Source organism: Penicillium subrubescens, assembly GCF_028828155.1.
Source record: "Penicillium subrubescens strain IBT 31985 chromosome Unknown utg000002l_segment0_segment0, whole genome shotgun sequence".
Classification (NCBI taxonomy): Eukaryota; Fungi; Ascomycota; class Eurotiomycetes; order Eurotiales; family Aspergillaceae; genus Penicillium; species Penicillium subrubescens.
The window spans coordinates 2,716,911-2,739,239 of record NW_026643152.1 but is presented as its reverse complement, the minus strand read 5'-3'; the positions used below and the strand labels follow the sequence as shown (position 1 = coordinate 2,739,239).

Below are 22,329 nucleotides of genomic sequence, written 5' to 3'. Positions count from 1 at the left end.
CCGCTTGTTGGACTCGTAGGGTATGAGAATCCCGCAGGGAAGAGTGACCGAGTTATACACAGAAAAAAGAAACGAAGAAGACTCGTCCGCGGGATGAAGAGGCCAGAAAACGCCGTGGTACTTTACTCGCTCGCTGCCCAGTCCCCCGAGGCTCCATAGAAAGCGACAGAGAACAAAAAGAAACAGAAGTCAAAAAATCATCCGAAGAATAGTAACGCCTAGCCATGATGCTTTTTTGAATCGCAAGCAGAGACCGCTGTGCATTCACAAATATGGGTGAAGAACTACCCGCCATGATCGTGGCAGGTTAGAAGGAAAGAAAAAAATGAGAAGAAATCGTCGAGTCAGAGAATCGAGGCAGAGCATCTACTCGCGAGCCACCCACCAAGAGCGAACTGCCATGCAGCAGATTCGCTTGTAGATTTGCGTGGTGCCCTTACCCTCGGCCTCTTCTTCGATGAACTTCTGCGCGACAAACAGCTTCGTGCCGGACTCCTTCTCAGCCGTGTATCCAACCTTGGGAAGACTGTTGGGGAAGTCGGGCCAGCGTTGGCCAAGGTGCCGTGCAATGGCGATGGAGTAGATAATGTCACGGTTTTCATATGTATCGAGCAATTGGCGACATCGGCCCAAGGTGTCGTCGATCTGCTTGGCCGCGCTGGCTTCATTGTCGTGAAGAGTGAGGAAGTCTCCAAGTTCGCTCCAGAAGTCCAATTGCCGTTGCATGAATTGATCAGGCTGATGGGGTGGGGTTGCAGCCTCCGTTCGTAGCGCTCGTGACAAGGAGTTCTGATCGAGGTGGGTCCAGGTGATCAGAGCCTCGATCGCGTTAAGACGCGTAGTCGCTGCAAGCAGATTCCAGTCCTGGCCGTGTTGCCCATTCTCTGTTGTCTGCACCTGCCGGCACAGGGTCATGCTTCTCCAGATGATGGAAGCCTCGAAACTCTCCAAGCGGGCGACCGTGTTTCCGTCATTAAGATTCCAATCGTTGAACGCATTGATCAAGGCCGAGTAGTCCGCCATGAGCTGCGCATCCGCCATGAGAGTGGATAGTGCCTTGTCTGTGTACCATCGAACCTCCAACAGCTTGTCAATTGCTGGGGCGTATGTGGCTAGGAACACTGCTTGAATCTCTTCGAGGCGGCCGGGAGGAAGGGAGCCGATAGGATTGGGAGGTGGTGGAGCGATACCCCGTAGAGCGATCAAGTCATTGATATTCAGGTTCTTGGCTGTTCGCAGTATAGCGGTTAGCGCCCGTTGAAAGTAAGGTGCAGATGGGGAAAGCTTAGTTTCAGACCAGCTGCCAGGAACCCTGCAGGGTATTCCACATACCTTTGTAGACCTGCTCCGAGCTCTGAGGCCGGAATTCATTGACAGACTGCATATTTGAATGATGTGAGGCGTTACTGGTCGCGAGAGAATGGTCGATGCCAGCTCCGTTATCGTGCTGGTCGGTCGAGGCGCTGGGAGATTCGGAGTGGAGAGATGGCGCGAAAGGTTGGGAGGATGCGGGCATGTAACCAGGTGGCGCAGAAGGATAAGAAGGCGCAGAAGGCACAGGAGGGCCTTGGGGGTTGACGACAAGCGACGGTGCCTGAGGGTTTGGAGCTGGCTGGATGGCCGAGGGAGCAGAGGCTTGAGGGCGAAACACCGGGTCGTAACCTAGACACTCGCGCTTGCTCTTCACACAATTTCTGCAGACCGGATGTCCTTCGTCGCACTGTTCAAATTAGTGCACTGCCCAAATGCAAGTCGCGCGAAAAAGGGGTGGTTGAGGTCGTGGGTTAAGCGGGAGATAATAAAATAAACGATGGCGGGGTCTGCGGCAACAAGCGAGGCCCTGCGCCCCGCGAAGCGCAACGTGCAAAATCTCAACGCAAGGAACCAACATACCTTAATTCGTCGCTTGCGACATGTCAAACATCCAGTTTTTGTGCGTCGCTTGACTTCTTTCTTATGTCGTCCACCGGAGAGCATCTTATTGGGATCTCCCGGTAGTGAGTACGAGTTCGAGGGAGACACATTTGATGGATAGCCAGTCATATACTGCCCCATCGATGACATCGGAGGCATGGGAGATCCGATTGGGGCTTGAGGCATTTGGCCAGGCTGTCCCTGGCCATTGTTGGAGTTTGCGTTGACACTCGCGAAGCCTCCACCAGTGTTGTGGTACATGTCAGTCTGCTGTTGGTAACCCTGCGGCGGTTGAGAGTGGTACTGGTGCTGAGGGGAAACCTGCGATTGTTGTCGTCCATCGTGTTGTGAGTTCTGGTTGTATTGGTAGTTACCATTTGACGTCTGGTAGTTGTCATTAGACGGCGCCTGGTAATGGGTAGAACCATTGATAGATCCCTGGTGAGTGCCATCATGGCCAACATTTAGAGCGTGTTCAGACCCATCGTGTGAGTCGTGGTGTGCAAAGGGGCTATCATCACCGAATGGGTGATCCATGGTCGGAATATCCGTACCAATCGCTGGTAGGGTTGAGTCCAGCGAGGGCAGAGTGGTGTCAATCGCCGGAAGCGACAGGTCTGCCGCGGAGGAGCTCACAGCGCGAAGCGCTGCATCAAATGAAGGAAGCTCGTTATCATCCAAAGAGTGAGACGAATCGATCGGCGGGAGGGATGTGTCCATTGCTGGAAGTGAAGATATTATGGAGGACGTGGTAACGATTGGCGCAGGCGCCGAGTGGTTGGTCTCTTCTGCAGAACTGCTAGTGAGTTCAGGGTGGTTTGCAGTTGTATCTGAGGTTGACGGTGCTGGGGGTGCTGGAGATGCTGAGGTTTCCGCGGGTACTGGAGGTGCTGGAGGTGCTGGAGGTGCTGAAGGCTCCGCGGGTGCTGGAGGTACTGGAGGTTCTGATGGCGCTGGGGTTCCTGATAGCGCTGAGATTTCTGATGCCGCTGGCGGCGCTGGTGATGGTTCTGGTTGAGGCTCAATTGTCGGCGTAGGAACCGGGTTTGATTCTGGCGGGGGCACGTTTGCTTCAACTGAAGGTTGCTCAGTCGTCGCCGGCACCTCACTCGTCGCCGGCGCTGGAGCAATCGATTCAGCCGGCGGATTAGCCGACTCGCCTGGAGTAGGCTCTGTCGGATCTGCCATGTCTAGTAGCCGGCCCTCCAGGCAATGCGTTGGATTCGATCAGTCTGTATAAGGCGAGACCTTGTTGTCCGCAGTCCTCTTCAAGTTTTGCGGTCGCGAGAAGATCCTCAAGGTCAAAGGTTGTGCAGCTTGTGGCTGGGCGAAGGCACAGCACCTGGTCGAATGGGTCGGGACGTGTAAATCATTTATCGCCTTGGGTCTAGTAAGATCGCAATCTGTTAGCTAAAGATTTCCCACCATCTGGCAGAGTTCCAGCCCAGTCGCGCCTATGCTCCTAATAAAGAGCATCTCCCAGTTGGAAAAAAAGTTTCCAGGATTTCAGATTGGCAGAGCCGCGCAGGAACAACGCATTTCCTTAGAGCACCCAGACAAAGGCCATTCGCTCTCAACACATTCGCGGCGGATAGATTGAGATGCAACCCACTCCCCAGCAAACAAGGCCATGTCCGCGGAGACAAATCAGCGCATCCAAAGTCTCGCGCGAGTATATTTTGGAGGGCAATTGACTTCTGCAATAGCCATCGCGGTTTTCACCGTGCATCCGTCGGCCGTTCAAAGTTTGTGTCGCATTCTCTGTCCTGAGGGCCCCGAAGACTCCTCCCCGCCCGCGATCTCACATCCTGGATAGGGAGTATTTGGTGTCGCAACGACGGCCATGAAGATGAAGAGGACCCTTGCAATAGACGATCGATCATGACGACGCTGAGGACGGGATTCCGGGGCTCTTTGCGTGTGGGAAGAAGAGAGATGCGCCTCGAACAGGACAAGGCGGGCTGACTGGGCTGGAGAATTCGCGATTGCATGGAACAAAACACACTCACCGGGTTAGGACACTATGTGTCTGGTCAATATAGAGGAGCGGCGCGAGTTGCTGAGGAACTCGGCGAGTCTGTGGTCTGGTGGGCAGTTGGAGGGAGATGCGCGAAGTTGGAGAGTGAACTAAAGGAGCTTTCTTTTCCGGCGATCCAAAGTCTCCGCTTCGACGCCGAGAAAAAAATTGGAGTGGCAACCACTCTATACTCTATACTCTATACTCTATACTCCGAACTTCATGATTCTCCTGGTCTATGAAGCTACACAATTATTGATCGAATTGCTACATTAATTTATATACAAAAACATGATCGAAATCAATTTTATACATCTTAATAATGATTGCTAGGCTGCACGGTAGCTCTAGCATCAGGGCAGTATTTTTGCCCGCTGGCTTCAGCGGAGCGGAGGCATCGATGATCCCGCTGCATAGTAGACTTGACTGGATGTATCAATCACTAAACCCCACGCGTCAATTTAGGAAACCAAACTCGGAGTTTCAGATGGCTTGATAGTAATCAGATAAGTAGTGCCTGATCACACAGCGACAGTGGTTGAGTAAGTCGCTGGTATGTCTAGACAACAATAGGGATGCGGCTCTGGAGGTGGCCGAAATTCAGGTCTTCGCTCACAGAGGCACAGTCTAAGTCTGCCACTAATCCAACACACATCGTGGACATGATTGTGGTAGTATGGCTGCCTAAACATGCTGTATCGGGTGATCCCATCGGTCCATGTATGGGAAGGTTTATTCGTTGGAATGAGGCACAGCTAGGTCATGTCGTGTTTAGAACTTATTTCCTCATAATCTTGGCCTTGCGCTTCTTGAAAACAGGCCCAGGTGCGTCTTCGACTGGCGGCTTCTCTTCAGTCGGTACAGCAGAAGGAACACTTGGTTCTTCCGTCTTGACATGCGCGGTGCGGTCGTTCTCCTGGTCCTTGGACTCCGCAGCCTCTTCTTCTTTCTTCACGGATGAAGCGAGCTCCGGCTTCGGCTCTCCGGCTGATTTTGACTCTTCCAAGTCAGCATCCGGAGGGGCGACCTGAGACTTCTTCAAGTCTTTTGTAGACGCAAGTAAGGCATCTAGACCCTCCTCATCGTCGTCATTCTGCGCCCCAGGGTACACTCTCATCCTCGAGCCCCACCCTTTGCTCACAAGTCGCTCGGAGGGATTTCCACCTTCTTCATCCTCATCCTCCTCGTCGCCATCATGTTTGCGCTTGCGTACTCCAATAGACTTGGCAGCGCCTTCTATTTCCTCAATCTTGGTCTCCGAGAGTGTCTGCCATTCACCAGCCAAGGCCATATCTCCGCGATACTCGTCCGGAATCGCAACACCCATTTCAGCCAACTGCGCCATCTGTTTCTTCCTCTCCTCTACGCTGACCGGTCGATCAGCAGATTTAGGCGCGGGTGCGGCGGCCTTCTTCCAAGGCGCAGGGCCGTTGGGATCGCTTTTCGAGGAACCGCCTGCTACGGCCTGTCGTAAACGTTCGACCTCACTTTTCGCGCGCTGTGTCTCTCTTGACTGTTGTTCATTGTTTCGGTGAATATCGCGCAGGAAGCGCTTGAGGCTACCTTGATGTTTAGGACTGGCTTCGTGTTGGGTCTTCTCGAACGGCGTGTCGCGAATGAAGATCTTGCATTGTTTGCACCAGAAGCGGGGCTGTAAGGTAGGAATATGTTAGTGGTGAAAATTGCAAAGCTTGAAAGAAAAACAACTTACCGCTGACTTCCAGTATTCGGCCATGTTGGAGACGTTGGGTCGAGTTGAAGTTGGAGCAGGACCACAGCGGCGATAAGAGACAAACTCCCGCCGCAATCGGGACTAGTCCCAAAGGAGAAATGCGGGTATAGAGTGAATTGTGTACTCTTCGTTCAATTCGAATTGAGCCATGCCTCTTTAGATTTCAAGTTCAAATGACAAGTCATATCTCAAAAATACACAACTAGTTCCCTTGAAGTTGATTTGTTCTCCACTTATGTCCAAGAAATACACTTTCAGCTCATGTACCGTCACTCTATATACTACTAGAGATGTCTATGCACCGGCGCACTTCTGCGTACACCTTATCATTGCAGATCAACCTGTTCTGGAACGGGGCTCTTCAGCTTGCCCGTAGTAATGGCCAATTTGACATTTTCCATCGCCCACTCTTCCATCGCAATGAGAGTCTAGTGAACTGTCAGTATCTCAACCATATCCCAGGACATCTATTTAACTCACCTCGATAGTCCAAGTACCCATGTGAGGCACAAGGAGCACATTTTGATTACCGATCAGACCAGGATGAATCTTGGGTTCCTCTTCGAAGACATCGAGACCAGCAGAGAATACCTTACCGCTGTCAAGAGCATCGACAAGAGCAGCTTCATCCATGACGGCACCACGAGCAGTGTTGACCACAACGACTCCATCCTTCATCTTAGCGAACTCTGGCTTTCCAATAATATGACGGGTATTATTCTGTTTTTCGAGTCAGCATAGAGTGACTTTGAATGTTTTGAAAGTTTTCCCTGCTTGACCACTTACATTCAATGGCAGGTTCAGACTGAGCACATCACTGGTGGATAGAAGCTCATCAAAGGTCACATATTGCGCTCCCCCAGAAAGTTCCTCACTGAGCTGTCGGCGATTATGATAGATGACCTTCATTCCAAAAGCCTCGGCTTTCTTCTTCAAGTTACGTCCAATGCCACCCATTCCCAGGATTCCCAAAGTCTTACCCTGGGGATCGTGGCCAAGTGCTGGTCTGCCTCGCCATTTGCCTTCTCGAAGGGAATGCATGCCTGCATTGAAATTACGAAGCGCACCAAGAATGAGGAACATGTTGACATCGGCTGTAGCGTCGTCCACTGCAGTGGGCACGTTCGAGACGAGGAGCGGGGGGTTACGGGCACTGCAGGCGTCGATATCTATTTGGTCGTAGCCAGCACCTATTGGAAGCGTGTCAGCATCATCTCCTCAGGAAATAACCATGTATCAAGGGTAGACATACCGCAGGAAGCAAGATATCTCAAGGAGGGTGGAAACGCCCCCACCAACTCCTGGTCAATCAGACCAGTGATACCAAAAGAGTGGAAAGTACGATAGGCCGCTACAACTCCGTCGAATTTTCCACTTTGGCATTCTTTCACAAAGTCCTCACGGGTGGTTGAAGCTGGATTAAGGACATCGCAGATTTGAGTTAGAGCATTCCAGGCATCGTGCGCGCTGCAGCCTATTAGTTAGCACAGGGCTATGAAAGTGTATCTTCAAAGGATGAACAGACAAGTCAACCTTGCCAAGGATGAGAACCTTGGGCTTAGCTTCGTGGGAGCCCATAGCGGCCAAATGAGATTAAGGTAGTCTATGCAGAGGATTGTTAGTTCACTGTTTTTCTAGACCTTTGTCAAGCGTTTGGGCCAAATCGAGCGCGAAAAAGTGTTAGATTCTCCTCCAAGGAACGAAATGACAATTTCAAAGCGGGATGTCACGCAATCAAGTCCTTTCAAGACCTGAGGGGAATCGAGGGGATGTCAATCGAAGGCGCAAACTTACTGATAAGGATGAGGGGCAGATAGCGAGAATTGAAGGCACTGAATCAGCTAACAGAGGATCAGCTGAGGAAGAAGGTGTTAATGCAAGATTCTAAAATTCTAGCAACGAACAGAATGCAAGACGGAAATGTTGAAGATAACAGCAACCAAAGGAGTCATTATTAGCGATACGACGCATCGGCCGAGAGAACCGATGGGCTCCACGCGAGACTCGTTACGTTAATTTTGGTTTATCTCATAATCTCGGCGAGTTCCCCGCATGCCGCCATTAAGCGTGATACTTGCGAATAGACTGCTAAGACAGCTAAACGATGATAGGTTGTTCTATGAATTACTAAACTTCAATGGAAGTACCACTGCGTACAATCCGACATTGAATGTTTCGAAGCCAGCCTTGATCTTTAAAGGACTTCTATACAGTCCGGCTTTCCGGGGAAATGATATCGGAAAAGGACTGATCTGACTCGGGAAACGTTAATTCTACCAATAATAATGGAAGTTATGCATGGCCCGAAAAGCGGATGCGCTTCCGAGTGCTTTTGCAGTGCCGTTAACCAGAGCCTAACTTTAAACCCAAACAGCAGACATTAGCGTAGACTGAGACAAGCCCTATCCTTCGAGCAAGATACGAGTCCAGTCAAACTTCCTCCATCTCTTCTTGAACCCATCCACCCGTGGATCCCCACCACGATTCCAGCGGCCCTGTCGCTTGATGACATCGGGAGCAACGTCGAGCATGCCGCCAATGACCTCGCGCGCGAAGAGATCGCCACGAGGCCAGCGGTGCTCGTCCTCGACGATATGGCCAAGGCCGCCGTCCAGCTCAAACCAGACGTGGAAGTACGGCATTTCCTTCACCAGAGTCCGGCGGAATGCATTTCTACCGAGCCCTTGTTTGGACTTTGCCAAAGTATCGATGAGCTTGCGATGCTGTGACCACTCCGACTCGGCACTCAGAATCGCTTCCTTGAAGAATGCAGGTGACGTTTCTCCGAGGCTGTATGGTAGAGGGACAACTTCCATAGAGGCATGGCGCTTGCGCTGTGGTTGTGCGGCATTTTCGTAGAAGATCACATCACGGCCTTGATCATGGTACATGCGCGTTAGGCTCTTCATGAAGTTACGAATCTCCTCCCATTCATCGTCATCGCATTCCAAGAGATTGGTTCGGTGCTGAATGGGCACGATGGACGCTCCGCCTTCGCTGATTTCTGGTTCAGTGGGAAGCGTGAGATAGACTCTAGTGGCGAGGGAGACGACGGGTGCGACTGGCGGAGTATTCGTATCTTCGTGATGGCAGAGCTGACAATTATCCAAGATGCGATTCATCTTGCGGAAGTCATTGATCGTGGCACTCTTGATGTCGATTTCAGATCGGTGCACTCGTTTGGCTAATTTGGAAGCCTGATCGTCCATATACTCCAAGTCATTCTATCAAACTGTCAGATTGCTGGATTCCATCAAGTCATGAAGCATAGGTAGAGAATAATACTTACCTCGAATTTACCATCTTTCGCAATACGCTCTGCGAGCCGTGCTCCTTCACCACCGGGTTGACCCCGGGTTTTGCGTTCCTCTCGAACCATATCCTCAATGGTCATATCCTCGTTGTCCTCCATAAGGCCTCTTTCGCGGCCACGTTTAGTATCAACTGGCTTGACCTCATTCCTTGAGCCAGCCAACATGCGGTTTTGTTGGACACCTAGCACAACGACGTCTGATTCACTGCGGTTGGATATTGCCGCAGCTGCGGCACTGTTGTATTGTTCTTCAAGCTCAGCTGCATTGGCGGCTCCCTTCAATTTTGCCTTCATCAACTGAGCCTTGAGGCGATTCAGGGCTGTCTGGTCGAGGAGCTTCGTCGTGCTAGACGGAGCCTCCGTACCCATGACCTTGCCTTGGCCCTCTGCCCGCAGCTCCTCGGCAGGATCACGAGTATGCTCATGCGGGTCTCGGTGGACTACATTCTTAAGCTTCCTCTCCTGGAACAACTCTCCGCTCGGCTTTTCCTTGCCGACATACGACTGGCCATACGTCTTGCGGCGATCCAGCTCGGTTTCTTCTTCTCGGGCATCATCGAAGGAGCGGAGATCGCCAAATCGCTCCACAGCAACCTCTTCGACAGATTTACCGCTTTCCTGGGCCTCTCTGTATACGCCCTTGAGCTTGGTCATTCTCCATTGAGATCCAGAGTCCCCGAATGTGTAATCCACCTCATGCTGCGCGGGCTCTTCCTCAACATCATCAAGCGCCTTTCCATCCTTAAGGTCACGAAGGTGGCTGTTAAGCTCCTTGTCGTGAATCTTGAGCTCAAAGTCCGCTTGAAGCATCTTTGGCTTCGTAGATTCTTCCACGCGATTGGGGTCTGGGCGATGAACATATTCAATATCGAGGGCAGAGGGTGCTTCCATCCAGGAGTCGCGCTTCAGGGCACTTGGCTCCTCCTGGATGATCGTCTTGGGAGCCGAATGCTCTTCATCTCGCTCGTGTCGGTGCCGGCGCTTATGTGAGTTCTCGTGGTCGTCTCCATGGTCGGTCGAGTGACGTGAACGCTTGTGTCTGTGACCGTCATCATTATCGCGGTGTCGAGATTCACGATCACGTCTATTGTCTCGTTCGCGGGATCGTGACGAGTGCCGTCGGTGGTTGTGGCTGGAACGATGGTGATGACGACTTGAACGGTCTTTGCTACGATCGCGATCGCCATCACGGTCTCGATGGCGTCGGTCCTTGTCGCTCCTCTCTCGACGTCGATCCTGGTCTTCCGCTAGTGACTTTTCGAAATCTTCCAAGGTCATTGTGCCCCTCCTTAGATGTGGTTGTTCAGGAAGGTCGAGGAGCAAAAAGCTGCGGCGGAATGACGTTTGGCGCGCCGGGCGGTCCAGGCGCCGATCGTCAATCCCCCCGCGACCAAAGAATTTCGGGAGAAAAAAGAAGCTCCCCGCCACTATCTTTTTACAACCTCTTGCGACGAAACCTCCTTCGACCAACCCATTTATTGGAATCGCCGCAGCCGGGCAGACAGAATTATCTCAACTTTCATTTGCAAGGACTTCACTTCACGATGGCGTCTCCGGCGGTGTCCGTGGTCTGCGTGGGCATGGCAGGTATGGATCGCCTTTCGTCTCGAGTCGCGCATTCTGTGATGAGACTGACACCGACTCTCAACAGGCTCCGGAAAGACAACCTTCATGCAGAGGATCAACTCGCACCTTCACTCGAAGAAGACTGTCCCCTACGTGATGAACCTCGACCCTGCGGTGCACTCGGTTCCTTTCGAAAGTAACATTGATATCCGTGATTCGATCAACTACAAGGAAGTGATGAAACAGTACAACCTGGGTCCCAACGGAGGAATTTTGACATCTCTGAACTTGTTCGCTACCAAGGTTGATCAAATCATTGCCCTTCTTGAGAAGCGTACCGCCCCGAACACCGAGAACCCCTCCGCAAAGCCAGTCGAACACATTCTGGTCGACACACCCGGCCAGATTGAAGTATTTGTATGGAGCGCATCAGGCAGTATCTTTTTGGAAACTCTCGCGTCGTCATTCCCAACTGTCATCGCATATATCATCGATACCCCTCGCGCTAGCTCGACCAGCACATTCATGAGCAACATGCTGTACGCCTGCAGTATCCTCTACAAGACCAAGCTTCCGATGATCCTAGTCTTCAATAAGACCGACGTTAGGGATGCTGAGTTCGCTAAGGAGTGGATGACCGACTTTGACAAGTTCCAAGCCGCCCTGCGCGAGGAGGAGGAAGCTGGTGCCTTTGGAGGCGAGGGCGGTGCCGGCGGGTTCGGCGCCGGAAGCGGATACATGGGTTCCCTTCTGAACAGCATGAGTCTGATGTTAGAGGAGTTCTATCGGCACTTGAGCGTCGTTGGTGTGAGCTCCATGACCGGTGATGGTGTTGATGAGTTCTTCGAAGCCGTTGAGACGAAGCGCCAGGAATTCGAGCGCGATTATAAGCCCGAACTTGAGCGGAAGAGAAAGGAGCGTGAAGAGCAAAAGTCTTCGCAGCGAGAATTGGAGCTCGGTAAGCTTATGAAGGACATGAGTGTGTCTGGATCAGCCGGCAAAGATCGCAAGGGTCCTGAGACCGGACCAGAGACTGTCAGCGAAGCCGAAGATGAGGAGGAAGATGAGATCATTAAGCGAGGTCTGGCCGATGGCGAGGACTTCAGTGATGGCGATTATGAATACGATTACAGACCCAGTGCAGGCGATGATGAAGGCCTATCTGAACGGTACAAGCAGGCTCTGTCGGGTTCCCAGAGTGTCCCATCCGAGGCAGACAGCAGCTTTGCCCGGTACCTGAGGGCCAGCAATGTTAATCAATGATTATGGGTATTCATACAAGGAGTTGATGGCTTGGGCTTCCTGGGTTTCATGGTGTTGGTGGCAATTGGATGCCGATTTCATACTGTTGCAATTTGAAATAAAATCACATATTGTTTTGATTTGGAAAGAAAGATAGAATGGGACTTTAAAAGAGTATCCAAATAAGTATTAAATGGACGGCTAGAGTGACAGTATTCGCGAAGGTGCCCTCTGATAGCCGGTTTTAACTTACTCTAGACATGGACGAGGCTTTAGGATAAATCATTTCAGCTGAACAAAGGTATTCAGCCTATCTTTGCATCCAGCAGGGCATCACACCTAGTACTTTCTATTCCTGCTTTGTTTCGAATATTATTCATGGAGCCAGTGTTTGGACGAAACGTCCATCGGTTGCAAACGAGACAAATCGAGTGACGTCACATCGTCGATAGCTTCTAGGCTACCAGCTTCCCCATTATCCGAGTTCAGAACTTGACACTACTTACTCTATCTAAACAGCAAAAATGGATGTGAGTGACACATCCTTATTCTCCCTACAAGTAGGACCATGAAACTTCGGGACATAGTAAGCTGACATGCAGGCGAAAGGTTTTCCGAGCATACACCTACTCGACGGCGGGGTGGCTTTCGTTGCAGAGTCTAACCCTGATCGCAGGCCCCAGTATGGTCGTGGCCATGCTACTGGATGAGACTCGACCTGCATCCTGTATGTTATGCCATCTCAGTTATTTTGAATGTCTCTTAGCTGTTAAAACACCGTACTAACCGCGATGGACAGCTATCGAGATCTACTTCGCCCGTTGCTTGGGCTTCAGTCTCCTCACTATTGCCATCTTGACCGTGATGCTGACCGGCTCCATTCCCCTGACATCCTCAATCTCAGAGCCCGTCACGACCGAGGAGTCGGATCCGAAAGCGCCCTATGCCCTCCCCACTCTCATGATAACTTCTTTTTTCCATTCCATCTCTGCCTTCTACGCGTACACCCGATATGTTACCACGGGACAAGGGTTCTTCGCTGTCGCAGTGGCTGGAGGATCTGTCCTTGCATCCATCGGCCTGTGGTGTGTGCTCTTCGCTAGCAGTGATGGCAAGATCAGTCGCAAGACTGGTGCTGACAAGAGGACTACCGGGTTTCCTTTTGCTAACTCGGAGGCTGCTAAGAAGCATGCTGGAAAGAAGTCACTTTGAGCCCTGTCTGCGTCCTGCGCTGACAATTCTCTCAAAGACTGGCCCACGGGTGGCATGGGTGTTCATAGTTCAAGTACAATGAAGTTCGATGGGTTCGAAACCATGACATATTTTCAAAGCCAGCTTAGCAACGAGTTGAACAACAGACCAGAGAGATGGTACATAAGCCCCGAAGAGGGACTATTTAAATGGTCTTTCAGGACATTCTTCATAGGAGGGATTAGAAAATATATGGTCAGGCCATTTCTCTAGTCTCCAGATTCAATGTAGTAGCACATGGGTAAGTCCACGGTTGATTGGTTGATCGACAAAAGCTTGTTTCTTATCCCTGTAGTCACAGAACTTGTGATACTACTATACCAGGAACTCTCGCAGATGGACAGTCCGAGAACAAGTGTCGTTCGAGTATACTAACCCGCTTTCTTCTCCGAATGACACATGTTTGGGAGAAGAATGTTGGGTCGAAGATGATGCTCCTTCCGTATAAAGCGGGTGGTCTCCCTCGCCGCTTCAACCTCCACTTCACTTCTTCTCCGCACCACAAAAGCAGCGGCCCCTCCACCTCCAATGGATTCGCATCAGGGCCCAGGTAGAGGAAGGCCCAGAGCTTCGTCAATTCCGATCGTCGGTGAAGTATCAATTCAGAATCCGTCCTCTCAAATCACTCAGTTCAGCACAGCAAACCCCTTTGAGACATTCGGGCCAATAGAGAACATTCCTCCACCTCCTCGGCATCTCCAGCCGTCACAACAATCTATACCTAATTCATCTCAGCATGTTGCACAACAACAACAACAGAAGTCTTATGCTACTATGCAGGGGTCCATGCAATCATCAGTGTCACGATTCACTGGAGCCCCTCCAGCTCCTCGGCATGCCCAGACCTTGACAGTAATGAACAACGCGCCCGAACCATCGAGTGTGGAATTGGCCCTGGAGCTACAGCAGCCGCCGTCACACACAACATTTCTACAACATGACTATGCAGCGCTAGTAGCTAATACACTAGACATAACAAGCTTTATGGACAGCTTTCCTGGTCATTTGCAAGGCATGAAGCTTGTCAGAGACCCACCTGACTTGGACACATGGAGAAAGATCTTGTTCCATGTAGATGAGATGATTACCCTCAGCGAAGAACAGTATGCACCTTTGCCTGGTGCAACTCATTTTAAACATGACGACTGATATTTATTTACAGGTTTCAAATATACTTCCCTCACATCGACAACGTTTACTCCCACCGCTCCACTCAGCGATACAAGCGCAAACCATTCGCCTCTCACTATTGGGATTGCAGATTAAAGGGCCGAGCATCGGGGACCCCCAAGTCCGACGATCCAAATAAGAAGAAGCGCAAGCGTGTTGCACGGGAGAGAGATCTTTGCGATGTCAAGATCAAGATCACCGAATACTTTCCCACTGCTGGCGTGTTAGAGGATGTAGCCATTTCGGAGGACATGTTGCCTGACATGCATTCTATGTTTCCACTACAGGGTAACAATTCGTTCAGTGTGCTTTCTGCACCTAGTTCAAATTTACCGGAGAATCATCCCGGGGCAAACGGGAAGAGATATTTCACTATCCAACGGGTGAATGGCACTGGCGTTCAAGGGCAGGGACTGGGATGTGGTCATCAACACACTCTGGAAGACAGTGATCGAGTCAAGAAGAATAGTGTCCAGCGCGTTCTTTTGAAAGAGGACAAGGAAAGAAAAAAGAATATGGTATGTTTCGCATTGCTCCTGTTTGTTCCAGCGAGTATTTCATGTGAGTACTGCATGTTTGCATGGACAAGCTGGCGTTGGCTTGGCGTCACCCCGCAGAACTTGGTGTTACGTCACGGTCAAGATCGGGCAGCTGTTACCCACGAGTAACACAGGCTCCCTCATTTCGATCAAGTTATTGCGAAATTGCATTTTCATAACTTCCCTTGAACGAGAAAAACCGAAAAACTTCTAACGCACTCCAATAGAACAGAACTATGTCGGACCAGAAGTCATATCACACCAAAGCGACAGGCCAAGCCGCTGTGACCGCAGGTCAACATGCAGCGGAGTCAAGGCTGAAGCTCTATGGAAGCTGTTTCTGGTGAGATTATGATGCCAGTCGTAAATTCACGTTGAATGAAATGGACTCATGCTAATTCGATGGCTATTCTGCACAAAGTCCCTTCGTGCAACGGGTATGGATAGCGCTGGAAATGAAAAAGATACCCTATCAGTACATCGAGGTCGATCCATACAAAAAGCCTCAGTCACTGCTGGATGTGAATCCACGGGGCTTGGTCCCAGCGTTACGACACGATGACTGGGGGTGCTACGAAAGCACCGTACTCATGGAATATGTAAGAGAAAACGCATGTTAGGGTATCGACCCTCGTTTTCGTTCTGACACGCTGCTGCCTGTAGCTCGAAGACTTGAAACTTGGCAGAGCACTTCTACCAGAAGATGCAAAGATGCGTGCCCATTGCCGACTTTGGGCAGACCATGTGAGCAAGCCTTGGCGTTCGGTTTTGGGGTCATCGCTGACAAGTCCATGCAGATTAATCGGAATATCGTGCCTAACTTCTATCGGGTACTGCAAGAGCAGGACCCAGAGAAGCAGATCGAGAACACAAAAGAGCTCCAGAACGCCTTCGACAAGCTGCTCGCAGCCGCACATCCTGATGGTCCCTTTTTCATGGGATCGCAGATGTCCTTTGTGGATGTGCAGGCTGCCCCGTGGGTCATCCGACTTCGTCGAGTCTTGACGCCGTATCGAGGCTTACCAGATGCCGAGGCAGGAACTCGATGGGCCTCATGGGTAGATGCTATCGACGCCAATGAGCATGTCCGAGCAACAACTAGCTCCGATGAACTATATCTGGACAGTTATGCGCGATACGCCGGTAAGTCTCTTGGGCGTGACCCGGGTAAAGAGGTTGGATACTGACCCGAACCGCAGAGAACCGGCCCAACACGTCTCAGGTTGCGAATGCAATCAATTCGGGACGGGGCCTTCCCTAGTTTCTCTTTGGACTTTAAGGTCCCCGATTGGCCTTCGGGGGGACGCGTTGATGGAATTATGGGCAATTGAGCGTGAAGACGCCTGGAAGGAACACAGATGGAGAACACAGGATACACTGTATTCTTAGCCCCCACGAGCGCCCCTCGTGCCAAATCCAAAACCACCCCTTCCGCTTCCATCAGGGCCCCGAGGGTTGCGTAGTGGCTGCTGAGGAGCATTCTGCTTGTCGGCATCACTTCGATCCCCCTGGGGACGGTCTCGCCTCTGTAGGGCCGATCCATTCGACCGATTTGGACTTGCTGGATCGTAGAGCTGCTGCCTCGACTTGTTCGAGGCGGACGAGGAATCTCTCTTCTCCCTATAATCCCGCTGGCCGCCTCGGCCTTTGCCTTTGCCTCGCCCTTCACCAGGCTGGCTCTGACGGGGAGGGGTTGTACTTCCTGGAGACGAGTTGCCAGATGTCGTTGCTGAAGGGCTTCCGAAGAGCCTTTCTCGCGCCTCCTCGTATTTCCGCTGCCTCTCCTCGCGATTCTTGAGAGCTTGTGCTTGCCGTTCCTCGAAAGTTGGTTGACGAGACTTACTCGAATCTTCGTCTGAGTCGCCCTCGTCTAGGCCGAGTTGTCCCATGCCGGTTACCGCCCCATCAACCCCACCGGAAGCAGATGACTGGCGTGATGCAATCTGAGGCCTCCGACTAAGGAGTGTAACAGTCGGTTTAAAGTCTGATTTCAGGGGTACTTCGGATCGGGCTTCGACATAGTGGAATGTTTGCGGGGCTTCACTGTAATGAAACTTTGTTAGGGATTGAACGGCCTCCAAAAGGGTATTTAGATTCAAGACATACGCTTCTGCCCAGAGCTGCCGGTTAAACTCTGCTTGCTGAGCTCTTCGCTGGGCTTTGGAGACTTTGGAGGAGACTTTCTTCTCGGACGGCGGGGTAGGCCTGTCTCCTAGTTTCTATACATTCCACCATGTTAGTATACTGGTATTATATCAATCCAGAGTTAGAGCGAAGAATCCCATGACTAAGGCCTAAAAGCACTTGATCTTCACTAAGTGATCCGCTTGATATATTGGTACTTACATCCGCTTGGGACTCCCAGTCCGCATCCCATGCATCCGGGACTTCAGGCTTCGCACTCATGGCCCACGAAAAGACGGATAAACAAAACAGCAGAATGAGCAGGCCAATGGAGGTAATAATGAAGTGCTGAAAGCGACAAGCAAGATGTAATATGTTCAAGGAGTATACAAATGGTGGGGAAGACAAGTAAGAAAAGAAAATTCGCGGCTGCCCCAGAGGTGAGGCGGCCACCGCCCCAGTCCGCTTCGATCTCCGCTTCTCCTCCTTCAGCTCCGCCCTTTGATCGCTTCCACGATCTGCAAGGCTTACTACACATCTCCAACCTCCTTCTTTTCATACCGCCAAGATGGCTGTCGGTAAGTTCGGGATATTCCTTATTATGAACAAACTCTATTGGCTTTAGCCTGGACCTCATCCAGCTTCTCTAGCTTCCGCTTTCGCTATTTAAACATTTCCGCGTTCTTGACCCATCAACATCTCGGCCTAGGCTCCCCAACTGACCACACTCCACATAGGACCTCGAGACGCCGACGGTGATTCTGAAATGGCTTCCTCTGTCGGCTCTCCCCACTCTGACTCCGATGGAGTTGATACCGGTGCCCGCACTCCCACTCACAACACCCAACCCGCGGCTCCCACCTCCGAGCTCTCCCCTCCCGGCTCACAACCGCAGCAAATACCCGACATTTCTTCTACAACCGATTACAGGCCTCGTACAGAAGTAGAGCCCGGCAATCTTTCTGGAAAGGGCCCAGAACTACCCGTCGCGGCGTGGAAGACCAAGCGTGCTCAGGACGAGTACCAGCGAGCGATGGAGCAGGTCATCGATAAAGACTTCAACTTGAGTATGTGATGGATCGAGCTATATTAATGCCGGCATGAACTCGCGCTGATTTGTTCCCGTACAGATGAATTTGGAGATCCGTTCGATGAGCGTGACTTGGAGGAGAAACTGCTATGATACAACGACTACTGCGATAGCTTCTCGCGGCTAGCCTTTCTTCCTTAGACATGGTAGATGATATGATTTATGAAGACACGACGTGAAACCCCCAATCTGACGGCTTTGCCTCTCTCCGGTATGATCATACGCGTGCGCTTATGATAGCTCCCGCTGATCTAGAGCAGGGCCGCTACCCATTTCCACACATCAGCGCCTATGCTACCAATATTTTTTCTCCCCAGGAAACTGGTCTGATATGGCTCGTTGGACCTGTGCTCCATAAGTGAGCTCAGATTCGAAGCATGGATAGTCGGTAGAGGACGATGATACTTGTTTCGAATACCCTTCCAATAAACTTGATTGCGAATTCTAACAATGGAATCAACTTGTTCACTGCATTTGCTTGCCATATAGGTTCTATCACTGCTATCCTAAAGCTGTTCATGAGTACGTAGTTTCTAGGATCTGTCTGCTTTTGAAGGCCAAGTTGTCATATCCTCGCGGGCATTCAAAGTACGGGTCACAACTGAGCCGGCGTCTTTTCCCGTCGTGGGATATGTGGATCAGCCATGAGTGCGAGCGACTTTGTTCAGGTATTCCACGAGCAGGACCTAATGGAAAGCCCCACATGTTCCTGTTCGCATCATTTCGCTCGAGTTGGGCTTGAGTAGCAACTCTGTTGAATACCTCTAGTCAATTTCCGTCAACTTCTCCCGCTTGGCACGCAACAAGTCTTCCAGAAACTCGATCTCAATCTCCAATCGTTTCTTGTCATTCGAGACATTGACAAGCACTTCATCAAACCCTTCTTCGGCAGCTTCGAAGGCGTTACCCTCCTTCTCCTTCTTCTGTTTCTTCTCGGGACCAGAGTCCAAATTAATCCATCCCATCCAACCCAAGATATGAACGACAGCTAAGGCGACGGCGAAAAGCACACCGCAGACAATTCCACCAGCAATCACAGCTGGAAGCAAGATTTGAAAGAATGCCCCGAAAAATTTAGAAGTCAGGAACCAGGTTGTGTCGAGAAAGGTACAGATGGCCGTCCGCATTGTGACACAGAAGCGTTGATTTTCGGAGTCAAGAGGTATATTGATGGCAGTGTTGTAGTGAAGGATGTAGTCTTCAGGTATGATTCACGAAGATGAAGTGGGAATGAGGGTGAAAAGGTGGGAACATTCCTGTAAGGCAGGTTCAATTTAGAGGATCAACCTGAAAGATCAAGCAGTGCCACCCCGTCCGGCGCTAAGCAAATGCTAGCCAGATGCATCAAGACTAAGCTCATCCTCGTCATCGGTCAGGTAACTAAGTGGGGACCAAGTGCTTTGTACGCGCCATCCCTAAACTAACTAAGTTACCTCTGCTATGTGTATGACTAATTCAGGTTTGGGCTAACTACTAACCTATGAGCAGCTTCGCGGAAGAAGGAGCTGTTAGAATATGTAATAATGCTTGCGAGCCGCTGATCTGGAGACGGATACCTCTATAAACAAACTCTCAACCTTAGAAATGTGTCCATTCCCAGATGTTGGTGCCTGCTGCCCTTGAAAGCAGGAGTTTACTGTGGTCTGTTCCAGGTATTCAATGACAAAGTCTTTGAGAAGGCGTAAAGTGAGTCGGCCAGCAGTAACACTTCGGATTGAATGTAATTCAGAGTAGACATTGCCAAGCTCCTTTGCAATAACACATTTGATTTCGTGGGGCAGATCTGGATATGCTGGGTAAAGAGATGAGCCAGGAATGCGCGTCTGGGTCATATAAGGGCTTTCTAGGACATTTTGACTCGTTGTATCAAACGTGACAACATCGGGAATTGGCATTTACGATCGACGAAGTAATTGCAGAGGCGCAAGATCGTAATCCAGCTGAGCAGCATCATACCGTGGAATGCGATGAATGTATTGCCTGTTGGAACATTCGTTGTTGGTCACGGATATGCAAAGATTCTTGATGGAGATCCGATATGGATCTCCCTCGAGGGAATCCCTGGTCGGGATTCTCCTGGAGGTTGATTCCAGGGCCAGGTTGATTGCTTCGGCCTATATAGGCCTTCCCCTTCTTTGTTTCCTTTCTTCTGCAGAGATAGTTCTCCATGTATTCGAACTAGATTGTTCCTCTCTCTCCTGCTTCCTTGCGTAGTGGCGATAGATCGCCATCAATTCTGTTGAAGCCTCCTCCGTTCATTCGTTCAATTGTGATATCACCGGCAGGATTCAGCACGGCTTGACATAACTTAAGAACTCGCACCTGAAAGGTCTCGAAGGGTTCATGACCATAAACGAGGGTCGAAGAGTCGGATAGGTACTCTTCTTCCGACCCTGGCGAGGCAACTTCTGAAGGCATGGAGATATTGTGGATTCTGCTGGTGTGCCGGCTTGACCCTCGAATTAACAGTACCAAGATGTTGATACTTCCACTTTGGTTTGTGGATGAGAATCGGAAACGTGAATTTAGACTGCCAGATACCCGCTCTTAAATGTGGGGGCCTCATCGCTCATACTGGTGAGATGTGCTACAGCGTAGTGATATTTTGGGTTATTGTCCTGCATAAGCTCTTTGACAAACTCAAGAAATCTTTCAGGTTCTGACCTGGTAGATTCCAGGATCAAAGCAAACATGCCAGATTTAGGGATCTAGAGAGCCTTTCGGATTGAATGAAACCAGAATATATCCTTCAAAACCGTATGAGACTTGGTCTGCAAATTGTTCATATCTTCCACGTACTGTTCTGTCCTGATAGACCATATACCAGCTAGTTTGTCTCTATCATGCTTGGGGATGTGAAAAGAAAACGACATAACATAACGCTTATGGATGCTCGAGGTGGCCTGATTCAAGGAATGCCAAAGTATCGAGTCATGCTATACATGAAAGCGAGGAACTACATTGAAATGGAGCCTCATAATCATATTTCATCACCGCATGATCATTGAAAATTACAAGTAAAAGCATCTCTACGTAGTAACCCCCGGGAATGAAGCCATTTGGCAATATCCTTCATGTTGCACAACGCGAACTATCCAAACCATAGTTGTCAAATTGTACTCAAACACCACTGAGGCGAGGGAATAACTTCAGCGCGTTGCCAGAATTGATCTTGTCCGCCTCTTCCTCCGAAATTTCAGCTTCAGCCAGGCTCTTGCTGAAATATTTGATTGCAGAGTTTGGCGCATATGGAAAATCACTTCCATAGAGGATGTGATCAGGCGAAGCGAATTTCTGCAGAAGCGGCAAAGCAAAGGTTGAGTCGGTAAGGGCCAGGTCGTAGTAAAACATTCGCGCATTCTCTAGGAAATGCTCGGCGGTCATGTCACAGAGCCCGCATTCCTTCATGGCAATCGCGGGACGCAGAGCAAGGGAAGGCAAAGTACCTCCACCGTGAGAGAGAATTATTTTGCAGTTCTTGTACTTGCGAACGGTATCAGTGGTGATGAGGTCGACGGCAGTGCGAGTGGTCTCGTGTGGATAGTCAATAAAGGGCTGTGGAAGCATTTTGTTGACGAGGTTGGTATCCACTGCATGAGTTGGATGGATAAACACTACTGCACTACGCCGATCCAGTTCCTCCCAGATAGGGCGGATATCTGGATGGCCCAAGTAGTAGTTCGCATCTCCGTAGCGGGTGAAAAGTGTGACTCCATCAGCCTTCAGCTCATCAAGGGCATATCGAATCTCTTCTAATGCCGCCTTAGTATCGAGGATATCGGGCAACGCTGCAAAGAAGCTGTACTTTTTTGGGAATTTCTCCCTCAAAGCTTTACCATACTCATTGCATTCTCGAGCCAGCTGGGCAGATTCTGCCTTTCAGAATACCCGCACCAGGTGCGGTAACTGATAAGAACGCCGTTTCGATGGAACAGTCATCACAGATCTTTTGGTCGCCATCAATGGACCAAGCGGGTGTGGGAAATCCCGAGAGATCGCCACCAGCCTTCTCGAGAGCTTTGAGATCAATCAGCTTTATCTAAATTTCAATATAGACCCAAAGTAAACGCACCTTTCAAGTAGGCTGGGGGAGATAATGATGATGCACATCAATACGTCGTGCCATTGTGTGAAAGGTCTTGGCTAGGAATGAGGCGCAACAGGTGAACAAGACTAGGATGAAGATAGATTAGCGAGAAAAATCCTTTGAAAGATGAATCTTGAATCAACTTATAGTTCATATGGTAAGGTCGAACGAATCCGGCTGCGGATAGAAAGTGACGTCCTTAAACACATCGGGACATCGGGTAGGCTGGATACATAACGGCCTGTGGAGACTATGTATGTAGATCATGGTCTACGGTACTTGAT

General features: G+C 50.4%; 11 protein-coding genes across 11 annotated transcripts; 4 read left to right on the top strand and 7 right to left on the bottom strand.

Annotated features, from left to right (window-relative positions):
* Positions 1–366: 366 nt before the first annotated feature.
* N7473_002377 (putative C6 finger domain protein) lies at positions 367–3,102 on the bottom strand (the record flags this gene model as incomplete). Its single annotated transcript, XM_057148317.1, has 3 exons — positions 367–1,229; positions 1,333–1,720; positions 1,894–3,102. The coding sequence occupies 3 exons, from the start codon at positions 3,100–3,102 to the stop codon at positions 367–369; spliced, it is 2,460 nt and encodes an 819-aa protein (XP_057011971.1).
* A 1,095-nt stretch (positions 3,103–4,197) lies between these two features.
* N7473_002376 (putative formin binding protein) lies at positions 4,198–5,678 on the bottom strand. Its single transcript, XM_057148316.1, has 2 exons — positions 5,643–5,678; positions 4,198–5,582 (listed from the first exon to the last, which is right to left on the bottom strand). Exons 1-2 carry the CDS (start codon positions 5,664–5,666, stop codon positions 4,710–4,712), a joined length of 897 nt encoding a protein of 298 aa, XP_057011970.1. The 5' UTR covers positions 5,667–5,678; the 3' UTR covers positions 4,198–4,709.
* A 184-nt stretch (positions 5,679–5,862) lies between these two features.
* On the bottom strand, positions 5,863–7,613 carry N7473_002375 (D-mandelate dehydrogenase-like dehydrogenase). Its single transcript, XM_057148315.1, has 6 exons — positions 7,458–7,613; positions 7,189–7,266; positions 6,916–7,130; positions 6,450–6,853; positions 6,144–6,383; positions 5,863–6,091 (listed from the first exon to the last, which is right to left on the bottom strand). The coding sequence occupies exons 2-6, from the start codon at positions 7,239–7,241 to the stop codon at positions 5,990–5,992; spliced, it is 1,014 nt and encodes a 337-aa protein (XP_057011969.1). The 5' UTR covers positions 7,242–7,266; positions 7,458–7,613; the 3' UTR covers positions 5,863–5,989.
* A 452-nt stretch (positions 7,614–8,065) lies between these two features.
* On the bottom strand, positions 8,066–10,254 carry N7473_002374 (putative cell cycle control protein (Cwf19); the record flags this gene model as incomplete). Its single annotated transcript, XM_057148314.1, has 2 exons — positions 8,066–8,887; positions 8,953–10,254. The coding sequence occupies 2 exons, from the start codon at positions 10,252–10,254 to the stop codon at positions 8,066–8,068; spliced, it is 2,124 nt and encodes a 707-aa protein (XP_057011968.1).
* Positions 10,255–10,520: 266 nt separating this feature from the next.
* Positions 10,521–11,805, top strand: N7473_002373 (putative ATP binding protein; the record flags this gene model as incomplete). The annotated part of the gene is made up of 2 exons (XM_057148313.1): positions 10,521–10,563; positions 10,628–11,805. The coding sequence occupies 2 exons, from the start codon at positions 10,521–10,523 to the stop codon at positions 11,803–11,805; spliced, it is 1,221 nt and encodes a 406-aa protein (XP_057011967.1).
* Positions 11,806–12,308: 503 nt separating this feature from the next.
* N7473_002372 (uncharacterized protein) lies at positions 12,309–12,996 on the top strand (the record flags this gene model as incomplete). Its single annotated transcript, XM_057148312.1, has 3 exons — positions 12,309–12,314; positions 12,394–12,511; positions 12,584–12,996. 3 exons carry the CDS (start codon positions 12,309–12,311, stop codon positions 12,994–12,996), a joined length of 537 nt encoding a protein of 178 aa, XP_057011966.1.
* An 813-nt stretch (positions 12,997–13,809) lies between these two features.
* On the top strand, positions 13,810–16,005 carry N7473_002371 (glutathione S-transferase family protein; the record flags this gene model as incomplete). The annotated part of the gene is made up of 7 exons (XM_057148311.1): positions 13,810–14,138; positions 14,198–14,723; positions 14,972–15,087; positions 15,166–15,343; positions 15,408–15,488; positions 15,542–15,887; positions 15,944–16,005. The coding sequence occupies 7 exons, from the start codon at positions 13,810–13,812 to the stop codon at positions 16,003–16,005; spliced, it is 1,638 nt and encodes a 545-aa protein (XP_057011965.1).
* Positions 16,006–16,129: 124 nt separating this feature from the next.
* Positions 16,130–17,150, bottom strand: N7473_002370 (uncharacterized protein; the record flags this gene model as incomplete). Its single annotated transcript, XM_057148310.1, has 3 exons — positions 16,130–16,787; positions 16,851–16,963; positions 17,091–17,150. 3 exons carry the CDS (start codon positions 17,148–17,150, stop codon positions 16,130–16,132), a joined length of 831 nt encoding a protein of 276 aa, XP_057011964.1.
* A 286-nt stretch (positions 17,151–17,436) lies between these two features.
* Positions 17,437–18,051, top strand: N7473_002369 (uncharacterized protein; the record flags this gene model as incomplete). Its single annotated transcript, XM_057148309.1, has 3 exons — positions 17,437–17,446; positions 17,606–17,935; positions 17,999–18,051. The coding sequence occupies 3 exons, from the start codon at positions 17,437–17,439 to the stop codon at positions 18,049–18,051; spliced, it is 393 nt and encodes a 130-aa protein (XP_057011963.1).
* Positions 18,052–18,722: 671 nt separating this feature from the next.
* On the bottom strand, positions 18,723–19,085 carry N7473_002368 (uncharacterized protein; the record flags this gene model as incomplete). Its single annotated transcript, XM_057148308.1, has 1 exon — positions 18,723–19,085. The coding sequence occupies one exon, from the start codon at positions 19,083–19,085 to the stop codon at positions 18,723–18,725; it is 363 nt and encodes a 120-aa protein (XP_057011962.1).
* Positions 19,086–21,078: 1,993 nt separating this feature from the next.
* Positions 21,079–22,084, bottom strand: N7473_002367 (amidohydrolase family protein; the record flags this gene model as incomplete). Its single annotated transcript, XM_057148307.1, is given in 3 exon segments — positions 21,079–21,830; positions 21,847–21,997; positions 22,067–22,084. The coding sequence occupies 3 exon segments, from the start codon at positions 22,082–22,084 to the stop codon at positions 21,079–21,081; spliced, it is 921 nt and encodes a 306-aa protein (XP_057011961.1).
* Positions 22,085–22,329: the final 245 nt, after the last annotated feature.